This window comes from Pagrus pagrus (genome assembly GCF_965226575.1).
Source record: "Pagrus pagrus genome assembly, chromosome: 12".
NCBI classification, from domain to species: Eukaryota; Metazoa; Chordata; class Actinopteri; order Spariformes; family Sparidae; genus Pagrus; species Pagrus pagrus.
This window is the reverse complement of record NC_140196.1, coordinates 11687777-11701453: the sequence shown is the minus strand read 5'-3', so window position 1 is coordinate 11701453 and position 13677 is coordinate 11687777. Positions and strand designations below refer to the sequence as shown.

Below are 13677 nucleotides of genomic sequence, written 5' to 3'. Positions count from 1 at the left end.
TGTGCATGCATAAATGGCCAGATTAACCTATGAGGAGGCACTAGGGCAATCATCTTCGACCCTGTCATCTCATAGTTTCCATTCAGTCCAGCGCACATAGCTGTACACGGCAATCTTGTTATAAGTTGAAATTCAACCAGTGCTGGATTACTTCTTCCTACTTTTAATGTGTGCTGTGTTATTTTTGAATAAAACTGTTCCATCCCCAAAATGTCCAGGTGATGAGAGGAGTAACAAATCAAATTTAAAACCGGGGTAAGAGAAGGAGAGAAACAAAAGTAGGAGCCAAAATTAAATGGTTTATTTACAATTTAAAGAAAAAGTAAACAAACAAACGGGCATTTAGTTTGTGCCATGTAAGCAAAATATAAAAACAAAAATATTAAAATCTTTAAACTAGATTTTGACACCATGCCGACCAAATAACACTCAGTGGACCTGAGGGTCATTTTGGTCCCGTAGAGCTGGTTGCTGCAGCTGTTTGTAAGTTAGCTTAGCCTGAGTCCAGCTACTCTATAGGCTAACACACACGTTTTTCTAAGTAGAGAACTGAGAACTAAATTTGGAAGTTTTCAGATTATATTTTAGAAAAATAACACAATATACCTCAATTTCTAAAGTGTTATGCTAAAAACATCAGGCTAAATGTCAGTTTGATTAGCATAAACAAATATTTCCCGCTCATTCAGCTAAACGGCCCCATTGCTGAATCAAACATAATTTCCCTCCTATGCCTACATTAAATAAGTCATTAGCAGTTATGCACAAATAGTTGGTGCAACCCAATCCTGGAGGTCCTGGGTCTCAGGCTCTGGGGCAGATTGGTAATTCATCCTTGTGTCTTTGTGTAAATGTTGATAAATTAGTCTGATCTCTCGGTATGTGGCACGTTCTTGGCATTGCCATTTAACCCACCAATAAGCACCAGCACGTCTCAAACCTCAAAACTTTGGGTCAAAATTCACATTGCAGCCAAAAGCGCTTGCAGCCATGTTAGTCACCCACAAAACTGATCCAGAAATTTAGAGTAAAACTTGAAGATCTCGTCAACATCATGTGTGGTATATATTCAGTAGATGTAAAGGACGGCTGCAGTGGTCTCAGCTCTAATTTTGCTTAATAGCTTTACAGTCCCTGGTGAGTTTTCTTTGGGAAAACATACACCCCGTCATTTATTCAGTGACTAATAGTGAATAAATGTCTTTTTTTGAACTCATTCCCAATTCAACTGAGCAGGATTAATGTTGCCGTTACATGCGTGGCTTATGTTTCCCCAGATTTAATTTAAAGCCCTTAATTTGTTTGTGCACTATGATGATGTTGAGTCAACTGCACATTACCATATGCAGAGCTGTGTTGAAATGGTCGGCAACGTGATGCTGCTGATTACTGTAGATTTTGGTGGTGTTCCTAGTGTAGGTGGAGGTGTGTGGGAGAGGCTGCATTCTGTGCATGTAATGAATTCAGCCTCTCATGAGCCAGTTTGGTACAATACTGTGCAACAGTGCTTCACTTAAAGAGCCAACGAGGAAGAGATTAGCCTCTCACTCTGCACATTAACTCGCTGCTGGATTGTTGAATCTGTAGAGGGGCGTGTGTATGTGTGTAGCTGCCCTATGTGTTCTAGTGTCTCTTTACTGTACTGAAAGCCCTGATGAAGTGATCATATTAGAGTTTGTGTTTCTTTATGCTAGGTGAATTTTCATTCCTGCAAAACTGGCCTTTCTCTGTAGGTTGCTGGCACACTGTTGGATAGGCAGCGCAAGGAGGATTTAAGTCACAACAAACTTTAAAAGAAAATGTGAAAATGTATGGAAATTCATAGGCAATCTTGATATATCAAGGCTAATGGTGCGTTCACACTGAATGCAAAGTGAATTTTCGCCTCAAACAGCCAGAACACTAAACACTAGTCTCAAGCTAGGAAGTAACGGCATGTGGTGAGGGTGTGTGTGTGTCTGTGTGTTTAAACTCCAGTTGAGCCTCTCAATGAACTCACCACTCACCAGAGACTCTGATTTGCTCTTCTTTTCCGTGTCTCCTCTGTACATTCATAATATAAAGTACATTTTCCCTCCAGCTCCAGTCGGAAGTCAACACAGTATGTTAACATCGACAACAGAGGTGTGAATTTGTGTCTATTAGCATCTTTGCGTCTTTGAGACAATGAGAGTTTACAGCCAGGCTAGTGGCCCTAAGAGACTTAAGCTTGAATTATACTCCTCTGAAGATTCAGGTAAACCTCTCTGCCATTAGATTTGAAGGTATTTAGTCAGAAACCAAAATATTGGATAAATTATTACATTGATGGTGCTAGATGAAAAGAAAAACAAAATCAGTAAGCTTCATCCCGTGGGCATCATAAAGTCCAAAATTTCACTGTGGAAACTGAGAAACATTTTAGTTTGGACCAAAGCAGTGGACTGGTTTACTGACATTGCTATACCGAAAACCATGCTGAAATCAGGATATCCAATGATAAATCTGGTCAGTGAACTAAATCGTGAGAAAATCATCAGACAACAGTGATATGTAGAGTTGAACATCATCTACATACTGTTATTGTTATGGAAAAACATGTAGAGATTAAACAAAACCGGGTGATGTGAATGAGGAGCAAGTTGAAAATCTTGAACTTTCATATAAAGCTGCATTCTGGGTCCTTTCCAGACAATGTTGATTAGCCACACTGTATAACATCTGGAATCCGGAAATCATGTCATCCTCCAAGCTTAGTGCATTGTGAAGAGAGTTTGAGGCTTTGACTCAGTTTAGGACTGCTCTCAGTCGTACCACCTAATTTTTTAATTGTATCCAACAAATTTATGTTCCTAAAGAGGTTAGATGCAAATTCGCCCATACAGCATCTCAAGTAAACTGCATTAAGATATGATATTGGACACTGAAAGACTACAAAAAGGTTGCTTTACATGATTACTGACTGTGCCAGGGAATCTTGTTTCTGCAAGAAACCAATTTCCAAAGTACACAAAGGAAAAATGGCCACAGTGTGTGTGTAGGGATGAATCATGAGCTACCACAAGCAGACAGAACATTTACTTTAATTTTGAGGGAGCCTCCACTGAATTGTTGTGCTCAAAGTGCAGCCTTGAAGGAGCTTTGCTGCCTGCCTTTGTTCAGCGTGTTTGGTTTGAAGGCTATTTCCACAGACTCCCACTCCTCTGCTCCCGCTCCGTCTCAGTGTCTCTCGCTGTGTCGTCTCTTTGTCTGACTCAACTCACTCACTCACTCACTCACTCACTCACTCACTCACTACAGTTACAGTATGTGGAAGGCAAAATAGACAAATAGAAAGACTTCTTTTGTGTTTGTCGCGTCAATTAATTTACATTAATTTGATGTGATATTTCCGCCACCGCTAGCTGTGTCGTTACAACACTTCTTACACATGTGCCAAAATAAAGTCAGACATGCCACAGTAATTTGATAGACTGACTGATACGTCATTCTTTAATTAGGTTACAGTCTGCTCCAATTTCAACCTCAATCTGATCAGTAAAAATGTTGATGTTTTCAAAGCATTTAGAAGCACACATGAGGGGTTTTGTGTTAAAGGCCACATTAAACTTGCCATGAGGAGAGCGCTCAGCCTAATGTTTTAAAGTCCTGTCTGGATCTGAATGAGCTTTGTCAAGTCTAAGACGGACTAAGATTCAAGAGATGCTGATGTTTAGCAGGAGCTTTGCCTTTGTATCACTACAATTATGGTATTATATGCAACAGAACAACAGTAATCTTTTAACTCTTGCTGGCAAGAATCCACCAAATGACACAAAATGCTGTGAATAGTAAAGTAGAGTAAAAAATAAATAGCTGTACTACTCCTTTAACACTTATGGTTCTGTATATTGATCAGTTTCCCCCAACGATCCCCGTGTTGGTGTTGTTCCTGGGACATCGTAATTATTGTTTCTCCAGGACCATCATTGCACCTGATCAATCACGTTTTTGTAATGTCATAGCCTAGTGACCCCAAAAAAGACCCTAAAAATACGCACATGGGAAAAGTTATCCTTTCAAACACGTGTTTAACGTTGTGAAAGGGCCTATTTTGACCTAACCAAGTCTTTCTGTCGCCTCAACCCAACAACACGAAAAAACTGAAAAGAATATGAAAATAATACATGAACATACCATAAAAATAGTAAGTGAGCAGTATAATAAAATGTTCAGATGGGATACAAACTCTAGTCTCCTGGGGGAAATATCTTTACTTAAAAGATTGAGCCACAATGGCTGACTCTAGATGTGGACATTGTTGCTTTTTCCTAAATCGAAATGATGGCCCTGGAGCAATATTACGATGTTTCAGGAACAACACCAGCGCGAGTTGCAAAGCTATGACATTACAGTAGCATAATTGGTCATTTGCACTAATGGTCCTGGAGCAACATTGATTATGATGTTCAACACGGGCTTGTCAGATATACCTAGAGTCTAAGAGGTCCTTAAAGCGGCTGTTGCTTTTAAAGGGGATGGGAAAATTTTACATGAGTGGTCATTACTGAAGCCTGGCACAGCTCTGGTGCTAAGAGTTCTCACAGCTGGTCCAGCACAAATCATCACAGGGATTTATTTTACCTGAAAACTTAAAACTCTGCCATTATAAGCGTATTTGGGTCGGTTTGAGTATTACACATCACGATCTGTTTACCCCAAAACGGAGCAGTTCTTTGCCAAAAAACACATCTTTGTGTAAACGCTCTTCAACCTCACTCGCACAAATGTGAAGTTGCTAGCTCACATGTTAGTGTGGATGGAAAATAAACACAACGTGATCGATTTTTTCACATCACCTGTAACCACAGCACGCAGTTTCTCGCTCAGTCGTCGAACGCGGCGGTGTGGACGATGAGCTTTCACGGCTCTGAGCAGCGCTTTCAGGTTTATCCGCAGCAGCGTGAACGTGGCCTCACTCATTCACTCGCTCATTCGGCCTCTCTCCCCTCCCACTGCTTTCAGGAGAGATTCTGCGTGGGCTTACACTTGAGTTTGTGCCATGTGCTTTCTACCCCCTGCTCACACACATGCACACACACACACACACATATATACCCTCCCCCACATTTCCGATCACTGGCCAAAGATTTTATGAGTTTGTAAATTTGCGTCTCTGTGTCTCTGGAAATTAATTCTAATTTCTAGGATAATTTTCACAGCTCAGAATATTACTTAGCAAATTAGCAGTGGATATTGACTGATTACAGGACGTCAAAATCGTCTTGGTTGGTATCGCCTTGAGGTGGAAAACATCGCCAAATGAAAATCTTCCATTTTCTGGCAGGCACTTGTGTTTTGTTTGTTACAACGTTATCTTCTCCTAATTAAAAAAAAGAAAAAATGCACAAAATCTGCTTTTCTCCATCGCTGCAAGAAACATTCGGATGTGAATCCTGGTGTATGTGCTGGTTAGAGATTGCCTGTCGGTTGCTCCTGCTGCTGTTTTTCAGTGTTTGTGTGTAGGTGGAGGGACATCAGTATGTGCGTGGGCAGATGTGAGTAGAGATGCCTGCCAGGTGTATGTGGCTGTGCATTCTTTGTCCCTCGCCATACAAATTTGGTACGCTAAATGGATGTACTACAACGCTGCATGACATTATATCTGTTTATTTTTTTCTTTTAAATGACTCAACTCCCAAAATGTCCTTGAGTTACATCCTTTTGTTGCCTTTTACCTATTTTTGTCATTAAATTTGTCACACACCGCAGACAAAAAACATTAATCTCGGCACCAGATTTAGCTACTAATGGGTTTTTTTTATGTGTCCCTGTTGCATTTTCTCTATTTTAACCCAGATGTCTTTCTCCTTTTCAGGGCCATATTAATTTCACTGTCTTGACAAAATGATAAAAGCGAGAAAAACACAGTCGACACCTCTAAACCAAGCGATAATACTGATAATGTCTGTGTTGTCCATCAGGATCTTGGCCACTGCTGGTGCTCACATGAACATCCCAGTCGACCTTCGGACCCTGAGGGCCGTGCGAGTGCTGAGACCTCTCAAACTCGTGTCCGGGATCCCCAGTGAGTCCGTTACTGACCTCTAATCCTGCACTGTAAGGCCGAACAAACTGGTGCAATGCTGCAAATAACAAATCAATATTCTTTGTGGGTAATTTTTAAAAAAGGGCTTCAATCATCGATCATTCATGCCCTTTTTGAGAAGTGTGAATCCTTCCTCACCTCACTATTGACAATTCATTCGAATGCATCTCAACATGTGGCATCCTCAGTTTTCTATATGACTGCACACAGCTGCTTATTCATTATGTAATACAGCAGTAAGATGAATCTAACTTCCATTTTTTTTAGAAAGTCCTTCCAATAATCAGACTACAACAGTCTACTATCTTCCCAGCAAGTTAAAAAAATCTGACAAATGGCCTGGGATGTTGGCTTTCCAAATACTAGGTGCGTTTTTTTAACACTGCTGATCTCTGCTTCCCATCGAGAGTGAGGTTGCAAGGTAACTTAAAACTTTATCGTCCAAACAAGGCTCTCGATTACGCTCCCTCTCTGCATCAAAGTGTATCTTATAGTCAATCTTACCATTCAACATCTTGGTGTTGTTGTCTATGTTTTTGTCAGAAGGTGACGAGTGCTGCAATTCATTGGCACCTTTGTTCAATAAGCACCTGCGAAATCCAGCTTGCACATGTAGAAACATTGAAAGCATGTGTATTGCAGCTTATGCCGTTCTTGACAGCTAATTACTGCCTTTATAGTAACAAGACTGTATTCTACTTTGTTCATCTTGTGAGGTGTAAAAGCAAAACTGAATGTGTTCTCTGTCATCTCAGTTTAGTTAACCAGCCATCTCTGTGATGATACACACTTATGTTAGGGAAAAAAACAATTCACATACAGTCTGAAATTATGTGTTTCTAAATCAATTTAGTAACAAACCTTCATAATCTTTTGTTTTTACAAAATGGAGTCTTAAACATTTAGTTGAATCAACAGACTCAAATAGATTACAGACAAACACAATGATGGACTCAGACCTTTCTTTTAAATACTTTGGTGCTTTGTCTTCTTCTTTGTGAATACTTTCAGGCCTGCAGATTGTGCTGAAGTCCATCATGAAGGCGATGATCCCGCTGCTCCAGATCGGCCTTCTTTTGTTCTTCGCCATCCTCATGTTCGCCATCATCGGTCTGGAGTTCTACAGCGGGAAGCTTCATCACACCTGCCTGCCATCTGTGGAAATCCTCGGTGCGGTCCACGCACACACTGCTCACAAATCTCTTTCTTTTCTAAAGCCAAAAGGTCAATCCACGCACCAAATGTAATTTTGTTTTATGTTTGTAAAGTAAGTAGATAGTTAGTGTAAGTGTTTTCCCAAAGTTTTCACCATCTAGTTTTAACTGTAGTAAGGCATTATGATATCCAACAGACTGACTGTATAAGCATAAATTTTGGCTTGACCACCTCGCCATCTGTGGGCACCTCCTGTCCTGAGGTTCATCTTCTTTTATCACAATACCGGTGCCTTTAGAGGATCATTGCCGCGCTTTGTTTCTGTCAGCAGGTAGAAACCTGCTTTCCCAGCAGGTATACCTCATGTGTCGCTCATTGTTCTCAAACAGAGGGTGTGAGCATCTTTGTTTGAGAACCTGAGGCGCTCGTAGATTATAGTAGCAGCGAGCTCAGAGGTATTATTAGAGTTGTTGCAGGCTGATTTAGCTACCGCTTAATTAGTCAACATCTACTCTCTAATCACACGCCACACCACAGCATTTACTGTCATCACCAGACGCAACGCAGAGCTGAAAAGGTTCACAGTATTTAGAACAGGAAAAAGATAATTTAATCTATTCCCTAATTATAAAGCGATTCATTTTGTAAAGATGCCCTCCAGACGCATTTAAAGACATTTAGAAATACTCTGCTTTGACTAAGAATTTGTGTCTGTTATAGTTCAGTGAAAGTTTAACTACTCATGTCCAAATCACACTTGTGTAAAGGCCCCTACACACCAGGCCGGAGGTCGGCTGTCAGTTAGTGTCCGGGGCTGTAGTCAGTGCAGTGTGTCCCGCGCTGTTGGCACTGGACGGCTGATGTCAGAGGCTTTTTGGCCGATTCAGCATGTAGAATCGGCAGCGGCTTGTTGGTAAAAGAAATCACTCTGATTGGCTGTTGACGTTAAGTCTGTCGCTGTAGTATCCCATTTTCACCTATTTAGTGCAGTTTTCTCAGACATTTTCTAGATTATAAACAGCCACATTAGTGACAGTAGTGTCAGAAAATGCTGCTTAATCATTACCAACGGTTTGTATATCGGCAGAGAGGTATTTCCTCTCATGAGGCGCGGAACGTGCAAGCTTTTCGGCTGCCGGCTGTAGTCTGTGCGGTGTGTTAAGTGCAACTTTGTGGCCGAGATAAAGGAGACACGAGGAAACGCAACAGTCAGACTTTGTCGCAACTTCTTCTTTGATGTCAGTTTGGTTTGTAGGGGCCATAAGTAGCATGCTGAATCAATGCTTGGATGTGATGTCACAAAATCCTGCTCGTACATGCACATGTTGATCTCATATTTAAGGTGAGCACAGAGAAACTTTAAACCTTCTAGTGTCTAATTCTGCACACTGAAGTTCAAACATCCAAGTGAAGTAACAAGAAGCAAAACACATTTTTGAGTGGAAGGGGCCTTTAAAATGCAGTTACCATCTACTCAGAATACGTAATGTCCAAGTAAATGATTATTTAGTTGTTTATTTAGTTATTTAGTTGTTGTGACAGTGATAACGGTCATAAATTGGACAGAAACCATGTGAATGAAGTGTTTCCTTGAAGCAGTTCAACAAAAAAAATTTGATATTTTGGGAAAACATTTTGGGAAATATAATTTTCTCTATTGCAAAGAGTTATAGGAGAGGTACTTGTACGTTTCTACGCTTCCCATTCATTGTCTATGCAAGCAGCTGTGCAATGTGTCATGTTGCCCTCTCCTCATCTGCATAACGTTTAGGTCTAGGCTACTTATCGTACATTAGGGGACTCCAGTGTGACGGGCCGCCTCTTAAAAACCCCTGAACAACTATATCAACTAACCGATGTAAAGTTAAAATGAAGACAGATTCATCAGAGGGTTTAGCCTGTGTTGATCAAGTATACAAAGCTGGCAAGCTTCCAAAAACACCCCTATGGACACATACCGGTACAGCTAGAAGCCTATTAGCTTAGCTTAGCATAAAGACTAGAAACAGTGTGAAAAAGCTCACCCTTCTCCGTCTGAATGTAACAAAATCAGCGTATCGGCATATGTTCATCCGACGTGTAAAAGTGGTGGTTTCAAGCATATGACAGATGGTTAGAAAACCAGAATATGACTTTGTGTGAGTTGTTAATGTACGCCACATGCATCATCACAGCATGTGGTACAGATTCTATGTATGAAGATTTACAGTGTTCAGATAGAATATAAGGGAAGTTTGGCGGCAGTGCGCTGCCCAGCTGCCTAGACCTAAATATTAGTTTATTCATGTGGACATTTTTTTAATGTAGCTATATGGATATTTATCCACATTATACTGCTGTTGTCTTCGTACGTAGACAATGAGACTGTTGACTCGTCGGAGTTGGCGTTCGCCTGCGGAGTGAGGAAGTGTCCAGAGAGGTACGACTGCAACGACACCTGGATCGGGCCCAATGACGGCATCACGCAGTTTGACAACATCCTGTTCGCTGTACTCACCGTATTCCAGTGTATCACCATGGAGGGATGGACAGCCGTTCTCTATAACGTGAGTTCAGTTCTGGTCAAACCACAAAACACTTGTATATGTGTAATAATGAATGAATGTTATGGATTTTCAGACCAACGATGCCTTGGGTCCCACATGGAACTGGATTTACTTCATTCCTCTCATCATTATCGGCTCGTTCTTTGTGCTGAACCTTGTGTTGGGTGTCCTCTCAGGGTGAGTGTGACTCCTCTTATGTGTATATCATTGGCGTTTCCATCTGTATTATGACGGCAGTTTTTAACGCTTCTCTCTTCAGAGAGTTTGCCAAGGAGAGGGAGAGGGTGGAGAACAGGCGGGCGTTCATGAAGCTACGCCGGCAGCAGCAGGTGGAGCGAGAACTGAACGGCTACCGAGCCTGGATAGACAGGGCAGGTACTGGGCAGCAGAAGAACTTCACATCTGCAGACACACACCTGTTGTTTAGTTGTACGGAGGTATGCAGCGACACAGTGAGTGAGAATGCAGATGTTTACGGATGCACATGAGCGAACCTGCGATCTTCGAGTTATGGGAAAGTTGCCCTAATCCCTTGGTCACCTGAACAAGTGCTGTCAGTCCCGCTTAATGCATTTGGGATCCAGATGTTTTCCTGCAATCATCACTGAAGGGTTTGGTCACAACAGACAATAGCTGATGTGTAAAAGCCATCTGACAAGCAAAAGAAAATATGACAAAAATGTTAGATGGTGCTGAAATAACTTAATAGCACACTTTTGATAAGAATTTAACAGGTTTGGATGAGTCTGAATCTTTCTATTGTGTTTTTTTGTTTACTTTTTGGTACGATAATAACTCTTTATCCTTTGAAATTCAATATTCAATCGTGCGTTAACAGACAAGCTGTAACAACTCCAGGAAAAAGACAAAGTGTATGAGTTCAAATCAACAATAAACAAACTCCCACTTTCCACCACCACCCACCCAACCACCCCCAGCCCGTTTTTATGTAATAGTCCATGTAAAAAACAGTGAGACAGATCAACAGACAGACAGACGCCATCGGTCTATGGTTAGTGTAAACAGGTATTGATGCACAACATGAATATGTAATGTTATTTATATTTTTATAATAGGTGAGTTTTAGAGGTGCAGGTAGGGAGATTTGGTTATCGATGAACAGAGAATTTGATGTATACAGTCCAGTAACATTTGCACATTTTTATAACACCTGTAAAATGTTTTATTCCCATTCAAGTTAGTTGGGGGTTAAACTGGAAGTTAGCCACTTGAACACAATGGTGTATAAATATTTTGACCATCACAACCCCCTCGAAATGACTCATTTCACGATAAGAATTTGATCCATTCGGTCAGATTTCGATTTGAAAGTCTAGTAGAGGTGCGAGAGAGAATGAAAATTTACAGATACTGTACGATTACAAAAATTCAACAGCTCAGCGGTGGGCCTTCTTTCCGGCTTCCAGATTTTGTAAAGCGATCGCTCTGCTACAGACACTTTCAGAGTTTCTGGTCCTACAGTAAAGTAGCCACACACAAACACACACGCACAAACACACAATATGGCAATGGCAATCTACATTGCTGGTCTCCCACGCAAGGAGAGGGTGAGAAAAAGGTGATACTGACTCACTGACTTAAATTTGTGTGCAGCATGTGTGTGTGTGTTTACATGCATGCGGGTGTGTGTGTGTGTGTGTGTGTGTGAGAGAGAGAGAGAGCTGCGGTGCATATTTATGTGTGCATGGATGTGGGTGAGTGTGGGAAGAGAGAGAGAGAGAGAGAGAGAGAGATATTGGGAGGATGTAAGAGAGAATAAGAGCTTTTTCTCTAAAGAAGGTCATGCTGGCCTCTCAAAGCACACGTTTACATCAGTTTGGCCTCAGTTTCCTGTTAACGTTCGCAGACATCCTAAAGAATACAAGCCTGAAATGTGTGTTTACACGTCTGATGGTATAAATTGTGCAGTATGAAAATAAATCTGTGTATAACCTCCAGTTTTATTGTGTTACAGAGGAGGTAATGCTGGCAGAGGAGAATAAAAATTCAGGGAGATCGCCGTTAGACGGTGAGTTCGCACACTTTAAACACACCTACACTTCATCACACGTGGATATACGATTATTACATGTTGTGTAATGGCCACAGAGAAATGCTCTGTTGTTCATCTTGTGTGTGGAAACATGTCAAACCTTGTTTCCGGTCAAGTTTAACCACAACTGTACTGTAAATCATTGTGCAAGCTGCAGGTAACCATAGCAACAACACTAATGCTTGTTTTACCAGTTCAGCCTCTTTCAGATATGAACCTCGTTACGTAAACATGTTGGCAATTCAACACGTCGGCCTCATGAGTCACTTTTACGTAAAAATCACAGCAGGAATACGGCTGAGATGCTGCACGTCGTGTCCTGCCATATTATTTATCACTTAATTATCGCCTCTTGTGTGCAAAGGAAATGAAATCAGTCAACTTAAACAGGAAATATTGTGAATGAGTCTGTTTTAAGGTAATGAGGAGATTCTTCTCATGTCAGATCCATCTGGAGAATTTTTTTTTTTTCTCCTTTTCAGTGCAGAGCAAAGATAAAATAGAAGAAAAACATGTTTAAACACAATCACCATCTGACCAGCAGTCTATTCATTGAAATCCTGCAAATCGCTCTACATACAGCATGAGAATAAATTATTTTCATCATAAAATAGGCAGTAAAGTCAAATTAAAGTTATAAACTAAACTAATGAATGATGAGTGAGAAGCGGGGGCGAGAGTTGATTACCTGTTAAACCAGGAATCAGTCGCAAAATACGGTTTAATATCCTTCACGGAGAGTGAGATAACTGAGAACACTCTTTTTTCTTCATATAAATAAACTTTTCATCTCATATCTGTCCTTCAGCAATGCCCCCACTCTCACCCTCATGAGAGCTCTGAATAAACAGGCATTTACGCAACCAATACCTATGTCTGAAGGATAAAAAGCCATCATTGCGTCATGAAACCAACAATGTTACATGCTTAATTCGACATTATTTTAATTTTAATTTTAATTTTAATTTGATAACTGTAGATACGTAAAAAAAAAGACACAACGACAGTCTGGTTAAGAAACAAGACACTAGCTTTAATAACGTGAGGATGAAACAGGGGACACAGGCAGGACAGCTGAGAACAGCTGAGGGATGAGAACGAGCAACACCAGGAACAAAACAGAACCAGAAAACAGAGTACACTGGAGATGCAGGAACAACATGAGGATACAAACGAACGGACAAAGACTTAGGGAAAAAAAACGAAACACCCAAAAAGGGCGAGAAAGAGACGAAGACAGGAAGTGGAAAGTCCCAACAGGACACATGAGGAGGAATTCTACAAAATAAAACAGGAAATGACTAAACCAAAAACTCAAACCATGACAGAAAGGTGTAATAACTCTGCCTACAAACTGTTAAAATGACCCTGTAGTTCATAATATAAATATCTCCATTGTATTGAAATTCAGTCAATAACATTTTTTATAGCATGAATTTTTTGTGGAACATTTTTAGTGCTAAAGAGAGCGAGTAAGAAGACCGGTGCACGGAGAGGAGCGCCAGGGGACGAGAAGTTTACAGACACGTCTACAGCCAGTGAGTGAAGAGCTTCACCGTTCCAGTTCCTTCCTCACCCTCCTGCCCTCCCATGTTTTGACCTGTGATTCTCCCTCCGTCTCTCTCAGGCATGTCACGATCCAGGATGAACTTCCGCAGCGGCCGGCGCGGCCCCGCTGCCTACCTGCGGCGTAAGGAGCGCATGCTACGCATCTCCATCCGCCGCATGGTGAAGACAGACACTTTCTACCTGATGGTGCTCAGTCTGGTGGCTCTCAACACCATCTGTGTGGCCATCGTCCACCACAACCAGCCCGACTGGCTGACCATCTTCCTCTGTAGGTTTTTACATCTCAT

At 41.2% G+C, this 13677-nt stretch overlaps 1 protein-coding gene across 1 annotated transcript in view; it reads left to right on the top strand.

Moving 5' to 3' along the window:
- cacna1eb (calcium channel, voltage-dependent, R type, alpha 1E subunit b) overlaps window positions 1-13677 on the top strand; it is a 66081-nt gene that overhangs the window by 23891 nt on the left and 28513 nt on the right. The window contains exons 6-13 of the mRNA XM_084369047.1: window positions 5943-6046; window positions 7079-7237; window positions 9578-9768; window positions 9842-9945; window positions 10028-10143; window positions 11744-11797; window positions 13279-13359; window positions 13449-13658. Coding sequence (XP_084225173.1) covers window positions 5943-6046; window positions 7079-7237; window positions 9578-9768; window positions 9842-9945; window positions 10028-10143; window positions 11744-11797; window positions 13279-13359; window positions 13449-13658 — 1019 coding nt within the window. The remainder of the gene's footprint in view (window positions 1-5942; window positions 6047-7078; window positions 7238-9577; window positions 9769-9841; window positions 9946-10027; window positions 10144-11743; window positions 11798-13278; window positions 13360-13448; window positions 13659-13677) is intronic.